At 35.0% G+C, this 19,351-nt stretch overlaps 3 protein-coding genes across 10 annotated transcripts; 2 read left to right on the forward strand and 1 right to left on the reverse strand.

The window, feature by feature from the left end:
• On the forward strand, window positions 230-5,366 carry LOC18595109 (protein CHUP1, chloroplastic). Of its 2 annotated transcripts, none has more exons than XM_018122579.1 (7): window positions 230-1,283; window positions 1,693-2,619; window positions 2,923-3,054; window positions 3,258-3,439; window positions 3,546-3,657; window positions 3,823-3,868; window positions 4,290-4,373. In XM_018122579.1, exons 1-7 carry the CDS (start codon window positions 510-512, stop codon window positions 4,292-4,294), a joined length of 2,178 nt encoding a protein of 725 aa, XP_017978068.1. In that variant the 5' UTR covers window positions 230-509; the 3' UTR covers window positions 4,295-4,373. The 2 variants fall into 2 exon arrangements, with proteins under 2 accessions (XP_017978068.1, XP_007022984.1); XM_007022922.2 differs by lacking the exon at window positions 3,823-3,868 and adding an exon at window positions 4,914-5,366 and having other exon boundaries at window positions 233-1,283; window positions 4,290-4,433.
• On the forward strand, window positions 7,705-8,944 carry LOC18595110 (protein LIGHT-DEPENDENT SHORT HYPOCOTYLS 4). Its single transcript, XM_007022924.2, has one exon. It carries the CDS (start codon window positions 8,041-8,043, stop codon window positions 8,695-8,697), a length of 657 nt encoding a protein of 218 aa, XP_007022986.2. The 5' UTR covers window positions 7,705-8,040; the 3' UTR covers window positions 8,698-8,944.
• On the reverse strand, window positions 10,544-17,839 carry LOC18595111 (pentatricopeptide repeat-containing protein At4g21300). 7 transcript variants are annotated; one of them, XM_007022927.2, is made up of 5 exons: window positions 15,083-17,839; window positions 13,499-13,725; window positions 12,175-12,239; window positions 12,042-12,090; window positions 10,544-10,929 (listed from the first exon to the last, which is right to left on the reverse strand). In XM_007022927.2, exon 1 carries the CDS (start codon window positions 17,669-17,671, stop codon window positions 15,170-15,172), a length of 2,502 nt encoding a protein of 833 aa, XP_007022989.2. In that variant the 5' UTR covers window positions 17,672-17,839; the 3' UTR covers window positions 10,544-10,929; window positions 12,042-12,090; window positions 12,175-12,239; window positions 13,499-13,725; window positions 15,083-15,169. The 7 variants fall into 7 exon arrangements, with proteins under 7 accessions (XP_007022989.2, XP_007022987.2, XP_007022991.2 ...); XM_007022925.2 differs by having other exon boundaries at window positions 12,030-12,090; XM_018123631.1 differs by lacking the exon at window positions 10,544-10,929 and adding an exon at window positions 10,936-11,966.

Consider the following 19,351-nt stretch of genomic DNA (forward strand, 5'->3'; position numbering starts at 1 on the left):
CCTCGAGCTCGAACATTATAATTATCTAAAATCATATTAATATAATTTAGTCGGATCGGATACCCGAGTTGATTACCATTTTTATTTCATCCAAAGCTCCAAACCCTAATGTGGGTCACACCTCAAAAAAAAAGGGACCGTTGTGTTCCACGCCTTGTGCAGATGCTAATGTGACACAATTCAAATTTCAAAAGTTCAAAATGGAGAATAAAGAAAGCTGCCACTTTTCTCTCACATTGCTCTCTTGAAAACGGAGCTCTGGCTTTGATGACACAATCTACCAGTCTATTTCTAGTTCAAGAAGAATCCCAGGCCAGCTCCACCTCACACTTCAAATTTCAAATCCTCACTTCTCCTTTTTGGTTAGATTCATAGCTAATACTTACAAAGTTTTAGAACTTGAAAAAGGGTTCCATTTTGTTTTTTTTTTGGGTTCTTTTTCTCTGAGAAAAAGCCAAATGCTTTTGGCTTGAAGATTGTTGAAACTTCCTTTCCTTGTTTTCTACACGATGAGAGAAGAAAACCCATCAGAGAACAGAGCCAAAGCTTCAAAATTTGCTGATCAAAATCAAGCACCAAGGTCTCATAACACGAAAACTACTACCCATCAATCGAAACCCAAGTCTTCATGGGGTTCACACATTGTGAAGGGCTTCACAGCTGATAAGAAAACAAAGGTTCAAACCATCACGGTCCCAACCAAGAAAGAGACTATATCAAATTCTGATGCGGGAAACCAAAAGAACCCATCTTTGGCTTCTCATTCTAGAGTTAAAAGGTCACTCATTAGTGATTTAGCTTGCTCGGTTAATGCAAACCAAGTTCACCCTCAAGTGTACCAAACTCACCGGAGACAGTCCTCGGGTTCTCGTGATTTGTTCATTGAATTAGACCATGTTAGGAGCCTTCTTCAGGAATCGAAAGAAAGGGAGCTTAAGCTGCAAGCTGAGCTTGCAGAATGGAAAACAAATGCTAAAGTTTTGGATCTTGAAAGGCAGCTGCAAAGAAGGAACAGTGAGGTAGATGATCTTTCACACAGAGTTGGGCTGTTGGAGTCCGAGAAGACCAGCTTATGTGAGCAAGTGGCAACTTTGAGTTCCATTTTGGAAAGGAATGAGGACAATTTGGAAATTTCGAAGGAACCACAATCAATTAGGAATCTTGAAATGGAAGTTGTGGAGTTGAGGAGGTTGAACAAGGAGTTGCAGCTGCAAAAGAGGAACCTTGCTTGCAAGCTTTCATCTTTGGAGTCCGAGTTGGCTTCTCTTGCCAAAGCTAATGAGGTAGTTTCGTTAACTTTTAATTCCTCTGTTTGTTTGTTGAGGAATTGTTGCAACATAAAATTAAGAAAATATAAGATCAAAAAGATATCTTTATTGTCCTCTATAATTCAAGGCAATTAAGCATAGGATCAGTCAGTTTTTAGTCTACTGCAATATGCTCACTTGGTTCTCCTAATATTAATCTGTTTAGATAATTTTCATAATCCTTTCTCGTGTTTTGTGGTCGTCTTTATTTAATCCTTATATTACTTTATTGTAGTCTGTCTTGATTACTGCTATAATTTTGGAAGTATTTTGGTTTGTCTTGAGTGCTTTTGATTGTTTTGCTTTCTTCTGGAGTATTTAGGCTTTTGACCCCATTGTCTTGGTTTTGCTATGTTCTTGCTGTTCTCCATCTTGGTTTTATCAGAGTGATGTTGTTGCGAAAATTAAAGCTGAGGCGTCAATGTTAAGACACACCAATGAGAACCTGAGTAAACAAGTAGAAGGTCTACAAATGAGCCGCTTGAATGAGGTTGAGGAGCTTGCATACTTGAGGTGGGTTAATTCATGCTTACGGGATGAATTACGAAATTCATGCTCAACAATGAATTTTGATAAAACGTTAAGTCCAGCTCAAAGCAAGGGTGAATATGTTGACACACCAAACTCTTTAAGCTGTAAGAGCCCAGAATACAGTAGTGTAATGAGATTAAGTTTAATTAAAAAGCTAAAAAAATGGCCTATTAGTAGCCAGGATTTTTCAAGTACAGAATGTGCAGCTAATCTTGTGGATAAGGATTGGGTTCATTTAGAGGAGGGGAGAAGTCCTGGAAGAAGACATTCTATAAGTGGATCGAAATGTTATGTAGAAGAGTTAATACCAAATAAGAGAAGGCAATCTGATGGTTTTATGTGTACAAAAGAAGTGGAAAGGGAAGCAGAGCCACTAAGTTCTCAAAAGTATGGTTCAGTTCAAAGAATGCGGTTCTTTGGAAATTGCCAAGAGACAAATAAGCCTGCAGCTTCCTTAGATGTTGAGAAAAGGGCTTTGCGGATTCCAAATCCTCCTCCCAGACCTTCCTGCTCAATTTCAAATGGACCTAAAGAGGAAAGTTCTACACAAATTCCACCTCCTCCACCACCACCACCTCCTCCCCCTCCAAAGTTTTCAGTGAGAAGTGGTGCAGGACTCGTTCAGCGAGCCCCACAAGTAGTTGAGTTTTATCATTCACTCATGAAGAGGGATTCTCGAAAGGATTCTACAAATGGAGGAATATGTGATGTGCCAGATGTTGCAAATGTCCGTAGCAGCATGATCGGTGAAATTGAGAACAGATCATCACATTTGCTTGCTGTAAGTGCTTGCCTACTAACTATCAGTTAAATCTTTTTATAAATGAGCTTGAATTTTCTTTACATAAATGATTTCAGCTCCAAGTTGCATTTTCTATTTATTTTCTGCTACATGGACAATATAGAGACCAAATGAAAACATAATATTCATATAACATGTGCATTTGAGTTTATGTTTTAGGAACTCATTTTGTTTAAAACTCTTTTATTGACATAAAATTGTATTTAAATTGTTTACTGTATCAAACTTGGTTGTTCAGCTACTCCAGGTTCTAACCACGACTTATAATCATTCCTTATGTAGATAAAGGCAGATGTCGAAACTCAAGGAGAATTTGTGAATTCGTTGATAAGAGAAGTCAATAATGCTGTTTATCAGAACATTGAAGATGTAGTGGCATTTGTGAAGTGGCTTGATGATGAACTTTGCTATCTGGTATGTTGCTAATTGTTAAGGAGAAAAGAACTTAGTAATATTACAATTTGCTTGCATTTCCTAATCATTGTATCTGTTATGCTTAAAGAGATCTACTGCATGAGAAATATCACTGAAATGATGGAAAGATATCTGTGTCTTGAAATGAGTTGGCATGCGTGCTGTATGGCTTTTTCTAAAAGAAAAAAAAAAATCTTTTGAAGGTTGATGAAAGGGCGGTCTTAAAGCACTTTGCCTGGCCAGAGAAAAAAGCTGACACATTGCGAGAAGCAGCATTTGGGTATCGAGATCTCAAGAAATTGGAGTCTGAGGTCTTATACTACAAGGATGATTCCAGAATGCCTTGTGATATTGCCTTAAAGAAAATGGTTGCTTTGTCTGAGAAGTAAGAATCTAAAAAACTGTCCTTTGAGCATTTTGGTTCTTTTTCTTTTGGAAGATTCCAATTTCTACTAGTTGAAAACCTCTGAAAATTTTCATTAAATTGCCAGGATGGAGCGCACTGTCTATAACCTCCTCCGTACAAGAGAGTCATCGATGCGTAACTGCAAGCAATTCCAAATTCCCACAGACTGGATGCTTGACAATGGGATTATAAGCAAGGTACTTGAAGTTGTCATTTCCAATAACTAAGATGTTCCAACTTTTGCTAAGAACAATTTCCTACAAGACTTCCATATCTACACTCACATGGAATAAAAAAATTTCATATGAACTGGTTTTTGGCTTTGATTTTGTTGTCCGCCTGTGGTATTATATTTAGTGTAGAGAAGCAGAAAAGCAAAGCGCACATGTGCACTCCTATCCTATGCATGTATGTATGTATTTCTTGAAACATAACCTAACCAGATATCCCATCATATGCTTTTATAATGTTGAATATTTTTTTCGGCGTACTTATGTTTGATGAAAGAGAGTTCAAGGGGGAAAATTTGGAACTAACAACAACTTGTAAAGCAGAATCCGATGTCATGCCTCAATAGGACTCTTTGTAAATATTACTTGAGGCAATGCTATTGGAAACAAGTCACATATTTGGTATTTATCTATAATTTGATGTAACCTTGTCTTGTGTTATTTCTGAAAAATTCTATTGTTCCATCTTATTACTTTAAAATTATCTATTGTAAGAACTGTAAATGTTCTATTTCTACGTTCATTAGCCCCACTTGCTCTGGTACAGGGTAGTTTAAGTGACTTCCTCTGTTAGACGGCTCAATGAATTTTCATTTCAGATTAAGCTTGGATCAGTAAAATTGGCAAAGAAGTACATGAAAAGGGTAGCCATGGAACTTCAGTTGAAGGCAACTCTGGAAAAGGATCCTTCAATGGACTATATGCTCCTTCAAGGAGTGAGATTTGCTTTCAGAATACATCAGGTTTGTTAAATAAATAAAAGTTTAATTTCTTATTTACTTTGGTTTGGTTTGCTCAAACATAGGAGATGGAGGGCAAATAAATTAAAACAAAACTCATACACACAACACAAACCACAGACAAAGCTAGATATATCACTTTGAGCTTGCTGTATTTCTCCTTTAGTGAAAAATGTTCTGTACTACCACTAAAAATGAGTTGTTTAGCTTGTATTATGCAAGGAAAAGACAAAGGCAACATGTGCCATATGGTAGAGAAGCAAATAACATTTAGGAATTAAAGCTTTCGTGGACAACAATATGCATTATCTTAATTACATATCGAATAATTATATAAGCATTGTTATTACATATTAGACGTTTGCTTGTGCATGGCTTGATAACTGATTAATCTCTCCCTGGTTATGATCAGTTTAGCTATTATTGGTACGTAAATGGATCAGTTTTCGACACCCAGAGTGATTTCTTTTGTGGTTTATGCAGTTTGCAGGAGGATTTGATTCTGAAACAATGCATGCATTTGAGGAACTCCGAAACCTGGCCAACCTCCTTAACAAGAAGTAAAAGGGAGATACACCATTTTTTTTGTTCTTTCTTTGGGGCAGGGCATGGAGGTTGTTGTTGGAACTATCTTTTTGCTTACCATCTCAGTAAGCTTCAGCAGAAAGCAAATACGCGACATACTAGGCCATTGGTTGGCTACAGAGAGTTTTGTGTGTGGAAATGGAAGAGTTTTGTTTTGAGTTTATGCTCATTTTGAAGAGACTACGTGTAAAAATGCACTATGCTTGGTCAAGTGAACATGTGCATTTGAAGCTTCTTCCAAGTTTGCATTAATAACTGCAGCTTCCCGGTTTCATTTAATATGTAAAATAACTGGTTAAATTGGTCTATGAAAGTAAGATATATGGCCCATGAGGATTTAACATATTGGTATAACTTTGGGTTTTGATTGCCAAATGAACCCCAACAGCACCAGCCTCTGCTTCTTGGGTTGGACTCATTGGACCCTTCACCCATTTTCCTGGCATTTTGAAGATGTAAGGGAAGAACTTTTATCCATTTTTTTCCCTATTAAAGTCAACTTTAACATCAATAGTGGAGCTTAGTGCATTTCTTTATCACGTGAATTTTTCGCTTCAATGATCTTCAGCTTGCTTTGATGACAATTGTCATCATCATTATCCCAACACACCAAAGAAAGAAAAGTATATGACATGGAGATTCTAATCTGATTGTGAAGCAAATCAATGGTGATTTTTTTTTGAAAGGAACCAATGCTTAAATGCAGATACACTTGCTACCTATGTAATGGTTGGGCTTAAAGTGCCTGTAAGTGGTCCACTGTCAAATCCTAAGGGTTAGCTCTAGACAGGGAGTGGAAACTACCACGTTGGAGTATGGTAGGGGTGAGGGAATTTTCGGTGGAGGAATGAAAAGAACACCAATGACAAAAGCACTCTGAAGGGCCGCCATTGCCATTTAGAGACCAAAGCTAGGGGGAGTCAATGGAAGAATTAGATACCTAGTCGTAAACAATAGATAGTAGGCGTTGTGCGTATTGTCCCATGCAGTGTTAATAGCTAACGTGGAGAATGTTTGCAGGAATGAAACTCAAAAAGGGATATGAGGGGAGCTGGCTCAAACGGTGTAGCATTTGGTTTAATTCAATGCAAAGAGAAGAACCTCACCATGGCATTTGACGTCAAAAAATCCTCTTGGAAGAGAGGGTCGCCTTGGGTGCATGGTTGTCATCAGCTTGTGCCCTAAGGTGTTGGGTTTCGGTACCCCCATTGAGTTTGCAACCCTAAATAATCTACCGATATGAGAAGTTGGAGAAACGTGAGGAACTTTACCTATTGATCTTTGTCTCCTTATTGTAATTATGAGCCTCGCCGTTACTATTGTTTACCCTGGTCATGTGTCAAAACTCAAAAGTGATTGATGCAGACAAAACTTGGTCCTTTCTCTTTCTGTAAGTAAAGGGTTCTTTTAATAATAAGAAAAGAAATGTAAATAGGTAAAAGGATGCATTAAAGACACTGTAAAAGGAAAGATTGGAATAGTCATTGAATGTTATGACCAATCAAAGAAAATAAATAGAGAATTAGTGAGAGTACACTCAGTACTTCAACAATTACTTTAAAATTTCTTCTTGGTGGTCTTCTATACATCTTTTTACTTATACCCTTTGTCTCTCTCTCTCTCAGAGTAATCCTTCACACTTTGAATACCGAATTCATTGTACAAATGTTGCATACTAATACTAGTCATAGGTGTAGTAGTGAGAATAAAGAAAATACAGTACAGCAGGGCACACAGCTGGGTTCTGGCAGGCGTGAGGGGGGAGCAGAGAGGACCCACGTGCGGTGCCATTGCTAAATCAGGCAATCAAATGCACAGTCTTCACGCTTTACCTCTTCCCCTTGTATGTGACTGATTGAATCTCATCCACAGAGCTCTGAGCGTCATAGATTTGACATTTTGACAAGATGTAACAATAGCACAGTTCTTTCCATCAAATCAACAACTTATCACCCCCTCCTGCATTTGGCCTTACCTTCTAAATAATTGCTACCTTGTAGTCATACCATTCTTTCTCTTTTTCCACCTTTCATTAACTCCAAAAATCACCAGGACAACTTAAAGCAAAGAAAAGAAAAATGAAAGTTTGGTAGACCTAATTGAATGTGGATAAAGGGTCAATATTGGCCTTTATTGTGATTTTTATATCTTTCTATTTCTTGTTCATTTGATCATGTAATGTTGAGATAGAGTTCATCTTCATATGCATTTACAATATTGTTTTCAATAATTGAAATGAAACATATGATTTTGATTTGAATTATTAACGTAATTAAGTAATTGTATAGATTATAAACTAAATCAATGACATTAGATTACAGCACAATTTGGCATCCCACATGAGACATATAGCATTTGACCATAAAATGTAATCTGTTGCATGAAACAGGAAGGATGTGATGATATATGCCCCCAATTGGCTAACCTTCCATGTTGATTTCCTTGGTAAATTTTAGATGCATGTGCATGAGCTCTATTCCATCAAATGCCAAATAAAGATTGAAAACCAATATAAGAAATGGGGAAAGTGGGCAAAGACGCAATCTAGCAACAAGGTTGGGAGAAGAATGTTACACCATTTCCAGCTAGTAAGAGAGAAACAAATATAACCAAAGAAGAAAGGAAAGGAAAGGAAAGGGGGGGAAAATGGGTTTGTATTTTTGATTGAGAAGATGTATTGAAGTGATATTCAAACTGTCATCACTTCCCTGACTTGGTTTTCTTTTCTAGGGGCCCCCTCTTGTCTCCTCTCTCTCTCTCATTCCCTCTTCTTCCATTAATTCTTCATCACCCACTTTTGTAGTTGTAATAATATAAATATTCTTATACTGAGATCATGGCTCTCACCTCCTCCACCACAACTATATCCTCCTCCCTTTCTCTCTTTGCTTTTCTTTGAGTTCAGTTTCTTTGGGAGCCATCAACTGATCTTTTACCTGCACCTGCATGTTGCTTTTCTTCATTTCATAGACGACCCTAAATTAGGTAGCGGTAGCACTACACTTGGGAACGCTGGTTAAGTACTATGTCGGCCGCTGTTGCCCCCGCATGCGTCTCGGACAAGTCCAGCAGCAGTTCGGTGTCAGTGCTTTCGCCACCATCGCCACAACCAACGCTCCCTTTAAGCCGTTACGAGTCTCAGAAGCGGCGTGACTGGAACACGTTTGGGCAGTACCTGAGGAACCATCGTCCCCCCTTGGCTCTCTCCCGCTGCAGCGGAGCCCACGTCCTGGAATTCCTCAAGTACCTCGATCAGTTCGGGAAAACCAAAGTCCACACTCAGAATTGTCCCTTCTTTGGTCACCCTCACCCTCCAGCGCCCTGCCCTTGCCCTCTCAGGCAAGCCTGGGGCAGCTTGGATGCTCTCATCGGCCGCCTCCGTGCAGCCTTCGAAGAAAACGGAGGCCAACCAGAGCTGAACCCTTTTGGTGCTCGTGCTGTGAGGCTGTACCTGAGGGAAGTGCGGGACGTTCAGGCTAAGGCTAGAGGCATAGCTTATGAGAAAAAGAAGAGAAAGAAACCGCAGCAGCAGATACAGTCAACAGCTACTGATACGTATGAGATTGGCAACCATTTTCAGCAAGGAGTCTCAGGGCAATCCTCTGAGGCAAAGCGGGCTATGGCTGTAGGAAACAGTTTGGGTGGTGGAGGCTCCATGATTGCACTGTCTGTGTTAAACTAGATCTTTGGATGATGATCACTGCTTCAGGTGTAAAAATGAAGGACTCATATCTAGTCTAGGGTTAATCAATGATGAAGATGTTGCTACTTAATTTACTAGTGTAATGCATGTATTTTGAGACTTTTTTCTGAATCAAGTGTAGTGGGTTTTATGTTTTTGGATCAAATCTTGTTCATACATAAACTTAGATGCTTTGCCTGTTAGTTTCCGTTGAAATTTCTACATGAGAGCTGATAATTTCTTGTGAGGTTGGGATTTGCATTACATGTCTTGTGGTGTATATGATTGCATGCCTAATTAATTTCATTGCATATTATTGCCTTTGACATTTGAAGAAACCATGGCCATCCATAAGCCATCCAATTTTAGGTTACATTAAGTTGATGATATCATAGTAGTCTTAATCAATAAAAAATACATAGCAAAAGACACATCATGATATGACATAGTCATCAAATTAACTCGAAAATTCCTATACATATTTGTATATACTTAGGGTACGAATACATTGTTAAATTTAATAGTTTTTGTATACATTTAAGAGTATGAATAAGTTAAATTTAAATAAACGAATACGTTGTTAAGTTCAATAATCGATCAGTTTATTAAAATTTAATCATTTTCGTATATATTTAGGGTACAAATATGCTGTTAATTTAGCTTTCGTATGTACGAATTCGTTTTATTAAAAATTTAATACCTTTCGGGTACGAAGAATAAGTTATTAAATTCAATAATCGACTTGCTAAAGAATTAATTAATTGTGTAGAAAGTGGAAGAAGGGTGTAATGGTTAACAATTGGATCCTTATCTTAAGTTTTATTTTTTACATGTTAAGTGCAACAATAAGGTGATAAGTCCATTTTAATATTAATTAAGACAACAAAGTTAGATTATTCATGGCCTTTGTCTTTGTTAGAAAAAAATGAAATTGCTTTTAATTATCGAATAAGTGTAAAAGGAGAAAATTTTTTATCGAAAATGCCACATGTACGAAATTTGTAAATTAAAGAAAATTTTTGATGTGTCATGAACTTGAGAACATAATGAAAAATAGTTATATAATTAATTATAAAACAATTAATTTATTGATTAAATTATTTTAGAGATACATAATTGAAGTAATTAAAATTCATGTAATTTGGATCAATTAAAATTCACTTATTGGTCATCTAATTTATGTCTAAATAAATTAAGTTAATTTAAAAATAATATATAAATTTGGTCAATTAAAATTTACCCGTTGGTCATTTATCTGTAAAAATTAAGATAATTTAAAAATTAAATCATAATTTGATCATTCAAGTATCTCTAAATAAAATAAGATAACTTAGAAATAAAATTCAAATTCAACAAATCAAAACTCAAAAATTCAAAATTTGACCAATCAAAAAGTCATTATATGAGTTATAATGATTTATATCTAATTAAATTAAAATAATTTAGAGATAAAGTAATTGAACTTTATATACATATATATATATATATGCATTAAAAGGAAAATCCCTTTACATATTCCTATAAATAATCTTTATTTTTCGAAATGTTGGAGTGAATATGGTTTGGGTGGATGTCTTGAAACTAATATTGTGCAAACTTAAACTTAAACATCATCTTAATTAGAATTAATTCTAGGTTTGAATGGTCCAAGTTACCCTAAATATCTTATATCATATAATATTTAATATTAAAATTAACAATATTTATTAATATTGGTAGTAAATCTTAAAAGGAATAAGAGTAACTAACAAATAACTTCTACAATATCATGTCATATTGAAGCAGTAACATTCCAATTACATAATTTCTATGTAGCAATCATATAATAAACCACCATACATATGAATTCATGAATCCTAGAAAAAACTTCATATATGCATCAAGATCAAACTACTATATTTTGTTTACAATAAGATAAGAGTTTGCAGTGAAATGTAAAATCGAAAAAATATTAAACTATATAAATGCATATATATTTATAATATTTATATGTATGTGTGTCTGCACGAATGCGCCTATCTATCAAACGAAGGAAAGGATGGAAAGAAAGTAGGTTTTGGTTCTACCCCTTTCCTTCCTTCATCTTTTCCTCTTACCAAAGACAGCATAAGTAAGATTGGTGGGGGTTCCAGGTTATTTGGCGAGCTTTCAAAACAGACAAAACTCTTTCTTTCCTTTCCCCTTCCTTTCATGGTAAATTTAGTTACTGAAGGAAATCCTCTTCCAGGATTGCTGCAAAAGAAAGGTCAACTTATAAAGATGGGGTATATATCTTGTCTACCAAGTGATGTCACTTATATTTCCAGACATCATTTGACATCCACAAATGCAGAATATGCTTTGTAAGACAGACTTCATTCTGACAATTCCTCTCTTTAGATTAAAAGTTGTGGTGGAGAAAGGATCCTGCTTGATTTGGAGACATTTTTTTCCTCCAATTAATCACCATTTGTCATCATTACTTATTAGTGCTAACATGTTTACCATTACTTTCCAGGCCTCCTTCTTAACTTTTTTATTTCCTACATTTTTTAGATTTCATTTGATTGTTATTACTACAATTTTTATGAACATATATTCAAAGATAGTAATATGTATTACATGTATTCATATATAATCATTTTGTACAAAAATAAAATTTTACATTTTTACTATTTTAAAAAAGTAAAATTTTTATGTATGTATATTTAACTTAACGGTAAGTGTATGTATCTCTCTTATTCAATGAACCAAATATGAATCTCCTTTTCACCAAAATTGAACTTGATAAGAAAAAAATTCAATTGTTAAATTTTGATTTTTTATTAAATATTCATCCTTTTTTTAGTTCATCCCAAAACTATGTTCACTTTCTTTTTTTAACAATGTACAACTCTTTAGTTTTCTAATGTTGTATATATAATTTTTAATTTTTTTTCCAAACAAATAAATAAATATATATTTTTGGATGTCAATACTCATGTCATCCGTACATATATGTATCAGGCAGTCTCAAGTAGAAATCAGAGTAAAGATGCATATAGTTTATATTAAATTAACCTACATACAAACACAGGCAACACCTATGTCACTTAACTAACATCATATATGCATGTCATGCATGCATATGTGAAAATTTGATGTCAATACTCATGTCCATGACCATAACACATGTTACTTGGGAGAGTCTCTGTCCTCTTATTCTAGAAAATGACCTCCACCCTGTTTTGTTTCTAAATGTGTTCCTTTAGGTAAGCAGCATTTTATGCCTGGGCCTGGGGAACATTTTCCTGCAAACAGATTTTACATGGTAACAATGCAACTCTCAAAAGTTCGATCAGAGAGCAACCTACCAAACTTTGTACCTGGGGTCTGATTTTCAGGCATGATTCCCCATTAGCTGGAGGAAACGTTCTGCACTCCAATTTCTTATGCCACATTAATGCTCCAAAGAATATATAATTTGACAGATAATGCAAACATCACATATTTACTCACTTTAAACATGTCTTTCTTTCAGGTCTGCATACACACACCCTTCTCTCTCATTTGCTTGTAATTACCTAGAACATAGCTGGAAAGTGTTAGACAGCAGGCCTATTAATCTATTATTCCAATCAGTAAAGTATGAAAGAATAGAAAGCTATTGTAAATTTAAAATAATAATGGGATAAGGTGCAAGAAACAGGGAGTCTGGTCATCGCTTTAGGCAACAAAGCTTGGTGGTATTTGGATTCCTTTATATTAACACCATATAATATATACAAAAAGTAAGCAAAATGAAATATGACACAAGAATGTAGCAAAATTCTCCAAGTTTTAGAGAGAAAATGGAGGAATATGCCATGAAGGACAAAAGAGCGAGGATACATGTAAGAGTCAAGTTCTTGACAGATCAAAAAGCAGGTTATAAAATATGAAAAAGTAAGAGTGTTAAGTGGTTAAAAAATTAAATATGACATAACTTTGAAACATCCTAAAAGAGAAAGATAGAAATTCATTTAAGGTCGGAAGTAGTAACTTTTTTTTTTTTTTGATGGCATGGTCATGCAGAAATAAAAATCCCTCTGAAGGACATGTATACTTTATCTTAATGAAATTAATTTTTATACTTTTATTAAAAATCGATTTAAGGACAGCTGATAACAGTATTACGCATATGCCAGTAATCTTCGCAATATTAGTTATGACATGCAATGGCTTGTTGATTGTTTTTACTTTTGCTGACTTTTAAAGAGCATAAATTTACAATTGATCAGTGTTCATTTCCTCATAGGTGAGAAATTCAGTGATTATTTATCATAAAACGAGCTTAGAAATATTTAATAAGTATGAGAACAGGCATGCAATTATAAAAACTAATATAATAGCAAACCAATTATAAACAAATCAAGTGCCTAGCCTATGATTTGTATGTAATTTTTAGGATGTTTATCAATATTCTGTACATTATTTGCTCTTTAATTTTTAAAATCTTCCCACAGTGATTATATGGAAACTAAAAAATATATACATTTATGTTTTTCCAACTTTATTTTAGTATATTTTTAAACTATTTTGCCTTTATTTATTTATTTTACAAAGATATTATATCTATATAGCCTACAATTATTTTCACTACAACCCCAACCATGAGTTTTCCAGAGATAAACTTGGGATTTATGTGGAACTCAAGTGGACCCCATACTCATGAATGATTGAGATTTTATAATTCTATACAATTAATTATAGACGAAATGAACTCATCTCCACACTAGCTAACAACATTAGATGCATGGGATCATTGGATGAGTTACAAATTTAAAAAAGTAGGATGTCTTACCTAGCCTTTAACCTTTTCACCAGCCTTGCTGCTGGGGTACCTGTGCCTGAAACAGCAAATATGGGAGCTATGCCTGTGGGGAGGGCAAAGGGGAGAGGTGGGGACATGATCCGATATGGTTTCCATAACTCCTAAGCTTTGACAGAAAGCACAAAAGCAGCACATTTTGTATTTTAGACAGTTTGAAAATTGTTCTTTGTCACCTCTGCTTTGCAATGTTGATTCCCCTAGAAAGACAAAATTCTGAAACATTAAAGAAAATTTGGAATTTAAGCGAAAATAAAAAAAAAATCTATTCATGAAAACTAACAGATGTTGATCTAATGGATCAATTGCAAACAAGCATTTAAGTACCATAAGATTACAATGATATCTCAACATATATATAACACTTCGGTTTTTAAGAAAATTACAAAAATCTGATTACTATTTCCCCAAGCTTACAGAAGTCACTAGTCTTTGTTGAGAAAGTAAGATTATAAAAACTGATAATCTATTTCCCTCTCTGATTCATCATATTTACCCAGTTTTTGCACTGCCTCACCCCTCATCAAAAAGACCTATACACTAGGCAATTAACAAAATCATACAAGATTATAGCAATTCCAAGGAAACAATGTTGACAAGTAACTTTGTAGGGATTAAGCCTAGTAGACATATGCCATGAAGTATGTAGGCAATTCTTACATATCGAATGCTCTAGAAAGGGGAAATAGAGTTCTTTGGAGTGAAAACGGAACCTTGGGTTTTATTATTATTATTTAGAGTTCTTTGAAGTATAAAATGAAGTTCTGAGAATATTTGAACAATCAGCAACAGAGTGTGCTGAAAAATGAGATGGCACATGCATCAAATGTGAGATTAACAATCAGATGGTATTGAAGGAAACACAGGTCCTCTGAGCTATACTATGTAGGGGGACCCTGTCCTGCCTATTGCTTTTTTAGTATATACAAGCCTCCATTTATATATGAGAATTAGAAGTCTATCAGCAATTTCCTCTACGAAGGGGTTATATGGGAATTAACGAGATTTGACTTCTGGGCATGGTCAATGTTCATTGAGGAGAACTCAGCTTTCCTGAAAGACTTTTTCAGGATGCTCCATCTTTACCTATGGGCTCCAACACAGGTGGAGCATTTCTGGAAGTTAGCTCCTTATATGCAATCAGCTTAAACACTTATTTCATACTTGTATTTAAATAGATAAATAAATTACTTCAAGCAGGCATTACATTGCTGCAAGCTTAACCTGTAACTTTATAAATACCTCTTCTGAGTACAAATTCAGGAACATTTGACTCTCATTACTTTTGCCTACTCTCAGTATTTTATTTTTCTAGACTACAAGTCTTGTTATTTCCTGATCCTCCAAATCATTACTTTATGTCAATAATGTTCTAATCTTTGCCTTCATACCAAGATGCTTTAATCTTAACTCACTTTTTTCTTGTCAAAACTGATTGTCCTCCTACTTTCTCACATGCTTACCTGTTATCACACACATCATCTTTGAGCTCCCTAATTCAAGATGTATACATCAAAAGAAAAATCAAAGCTATACGAGCATATATCAAAAACTTACATTGCTGATTTGCCAACACTGCCCATGGTTCACAGGCTAACATTTTTATCTATGATCCAGTTGGCAGCACAAAGGGGGATATGACAGTCATGACACCATATGCTGTGGATGCATTGGAAGATAAAGCTGAGGAACATATCCTTCTCTTTTCAGCTCTAGAAGAAGAGTCTTCAGCAATGAATAAATATGTGAAGACCGTGGGTGACTTTCATCTGCAGCAACAAACATGTGGGTGGTGTTGTTGACCTCTATCCAACTGTATCCAGGTACTTTCTGAACTCCTCTTTCCTTCATTAAACTTCTTATCTTCAGTACACTCCCCCAATGTCCAGCATCAGCAAGTAAATTGGAAAGCAGTACATAGTAACCAGAATTTTGTGGGTCCAGATCAAAAAGATGTCTTGAAGCAAATTCAGCGAGCTCAACATTGCCATGATTTCGACAGGCTCCTAGCAATGTACCCCACACACCAGCATCAGGAGAGAATGGCATGCTCTTTATAGTTTCAAAGGCTTCATTCAAACGACCAGCGCGTCCAAATAAATCTACAACACATGCATAATGTTCCATCCTTGCTGTGATTCCATATTCCTCAGTCATGCTCTGGAAGTAGTGAATTCCATCATCAACTTTACCAGCATGCCCGCAAGCTGATATTATAGCTAAAAACGTGACATGATCAGGCTGAATTTCATTTTTCAACATCTCATGAAACAGGGCAAGACAATCTTCAAGGCGGCCATGGTTTCCATAAGCAGCAATGATACTGTTCCATGAAACTTCATTCTTCTCTTCCATCATGTCAAACACATGCTGAGAAGAACCCAAATTTCCACATTTGGCATACATATCTATGAGTGCACTCTTAGCAAATGGATCGGAGCAGAATGAACCTTTAATCATAAACCCATGGATCTCTTTCCCATAATGTAGTGCAGGTAGATTAGCACAAGCAGAAAGAGCTGCTGATATACTCACACAGTCATACTTCATTCCAGTACTCCCCATCCAACAAAAAAGATCAATCGCCTTCTCTGGTTTTCCATTCTGGGAACAGCTTGTAATCATTGAGTTCCAGCAAACAGAATCTCTTTCAGACAATCTTCCGAAAATATCATGAGTGACATCCAGCCTTCCGCATTTCGCATACATGTCTATGACAGCACTTCCCACATGACAGCCACAATCAAGCCCATTCTTGATGATATAACCATGCAATTCCTTCCCCACTTTTAATGCAGCTAAATCTGCACAAGCAGGTAGAACACTTGCCAATGTTACAGCATTCGGCCTGATTTTCTCTTTAAGTAACCACCTGAAAATCTCTAAGGCATCATTGTTCATCCCATTAAGCACGTATCCTGATATCATAGCTGTGCACATGACAACATCAACCTCGGTTCTTTGGTTATAAACCTTGCGTGCCATCTCCACATCCCTGCACTTAAAGTATACATCAATAAGTGCACTCTTCAAGAACACATCCAATGACACTCCATGTCTTAATATATATCCATGAATTTCCTTGCCTTTTCTGAAACATCCCAACCCAGTAACAGCTGGAAGAAAACTTGAGAAGGTGATTGCGTCTGGTTTCAGACCAGAAGATATCATCTCATTAAACAAACATGAAGCATCTTGCATAAACCCATTCTGTACATACCCTGAAATCATTCCATTCCAAGACACCAAATCGGCCTGAGGCATCATTCCAAACAATTTATGAGCATCAGACAACCACCCACATTTTGAATACATAGACAAAAGTGCGTTTGCCACCACAGAATCAAATTCCAAGCCGCAACAAACAACAAGGCCATGAAGCTGAGTACCAAAATCCACCATTCCTTCCGAAGCACACAGAGAGAAAATAGCGGCAAATGTCACTTCATCTGGCTTTGTTTCACCTTTCCTCATTTCCTCAAAAATCTCCATAGCTTTATCTAATTCCTCGCACTTAACATAACCATTAAGCATCACATTCCACAAAACACAATCTCTCACCGGTATTTTATCAAACAATGTACGAGCGCGATCAACATGACCGTTCTCTACATACAAGTTTATCAAAGAACTACCCACAAACACATTCACTTCGAAACCCATCGACATAATCGCCTCATGAATCAAGGTACCAAATCGTACATTATTTAAACCACTACAAGCCTTCACTACAGAAGGGAAAGTAAAATTATCAGGAGAAACCCCACAACCCAGCATCTTAAAATAAAACAACAAGCCAAGATGAAACCAACCCATCTTAACCAACCCTCTGATCATCAAATTCCAACGCTTTACACACCCCAAATCAATCCGATAGAACATGTTCTTGGCATCGTTGAAGCTACCGCAACGAAGATACATAGCAAGAAGAAGGGGATCGGTGGTAGTAATTTCATTGAGGATGAGCCGGGCGTGAACTTGTTTGCCTTGTTGAAGATTTGAAGGAAAAGAAGTAGATTGCAAGAATGAGGCAAGTTGGGTTGTGGGAAATTCGGAAGGTCTTGGAATGTGTTGGGAGGTGGTGGTATGAACATTTGTGAGTGGCGCAATGAGCTTACAGATTGATCGTAGATTTCTCTGGTACATCTCTCGAGTACGTCAAATACTAAGCATGTTTCTTCAGAGACTACGCCATGGACTTCAAATTTGCATGGTGGAATTTGACATTACTGTCTGGAATGGCTCACCCAGGCCACCCGAGTGGAGGGAATTATGGAGCTCGGATTTTTTTATTCTTTACCCCTTTTCCCGCCATGCTAGTATTTTCAGACATAAACCCTAAACAAGTGCTTACCTTTTATTAATTTCAAATAGAACATTTAAATTTTAATTTAGGTTTAAAAAGATCCTTAATTTAAGATTTTTTTTTTTGTAATTGGAGAAGAGGGGATTTGAATCTTACTCTAAAGTAGGAGAATTATGCACCAACCACTGAGTTAAATGTTCGGATGCTAATTTAGAACAAATTTAATCATCCTTAGATTTAAAATTATGGAATCTATTCTTGAATCCAAAGTGGCTCCATATAAACTTTGGGTGGGTCAGGTCATATATAGATTAAAAAAAGTATTGTGTATAATTTGATTTTAATTCTAATAGAATTGTACGAATTTGTGTATAATTTGATTTTAATTCTATTACAATTGTAAGAGTTAGAGCATTTATTGAAGTTAAACTTTAATATCTTAAATTACAAAACTCAAAATCATAATCCGTTTCATGCATAAGAAAATATACTTAATAGGCTTTCCATTCTTATAAAGTTGAATCCCATAAATTAATTCATGAAAAGCACAAAAAATTTTCAAATTTTCACTTAATGTTGATGTCTGGTAGTTTGCACAATCTTTAGAAAAAATTTAGACATAATGTTCAAATAAATCACTAAACTATTTTAAAAGATTCAAATAAATTTTTATTTTTTTATTATGTTCAATCAAATTCTGTATTTTTATTTTGAATTAAATAAGCATTTATGATTAATGATTTATTAATTCTCATTAGTTAAAATATCACTAGTTATTTCGATATCTGCATAGCACTGACGTGTTAATTTAGTATGATAACATGTCATATCATAATCAATTATAATTTATCAGTATAATACATCATTATTAATTATGATATATTAAGATGCTACATCAACATTACACGATATAAAATGATACATGATATTTTGATTAAATCAATTATTTGACTCAAAATAAAATTATAAGAGTTTATTGAACGTAATAAAAGTATAAAAGTTTATTTGAATTTTCTTAAATAGTTTATGAACTTTTTAGATACTATATCAATTCTTAAGTTTTAGAAAAAAATATGATCACATCAAACAAGGTTAAGAGATACTATATAAATTATGTCACATATAAGAAAAAAAATGTTTGATAGTTTGAATATTTAAGATGATTGTTCCAAAAAAAAAAAGATTTTCATAAAAAGCTGTTAGTATTATTATGTGTTAACTATATATTTAATATCATATTAAGTATAATATAGATGTTCATTATTTATTATATTAACTATCAATCATCGAAATCTATAGAAGAAATTAGAAGTCACCAAACTTACATGATTATTATGAAAACTTTTTTCAAAAAATGAAAATCACAAAATTTATATGATTTTGGTAACATTCCATAGAGTAGTTATTTGTAACACTAGCCAACTCATATCCTTTTCTTACCAATTCATATGACACTCACTCATTTTATGTGAATCAACTCTCACTTCATGCAACATGACATTTATTTTACTATATAAACA

This window comes from Theobroma cacao, chromosome 6 (genome assembly GCF_000208745.1).
Source record: "Theobroma cacao cultivar B97-61/B2 chromosome 6, Criollo_cocoa_genome_V2, whole genome shotgun sequence".
Lineage (NCBI taxonomy): Eukaryota > Viridiplantae > Streptophyta > Magnoliopsida > Malvales > Malvaceae > Theobroma > Theobroma cacao.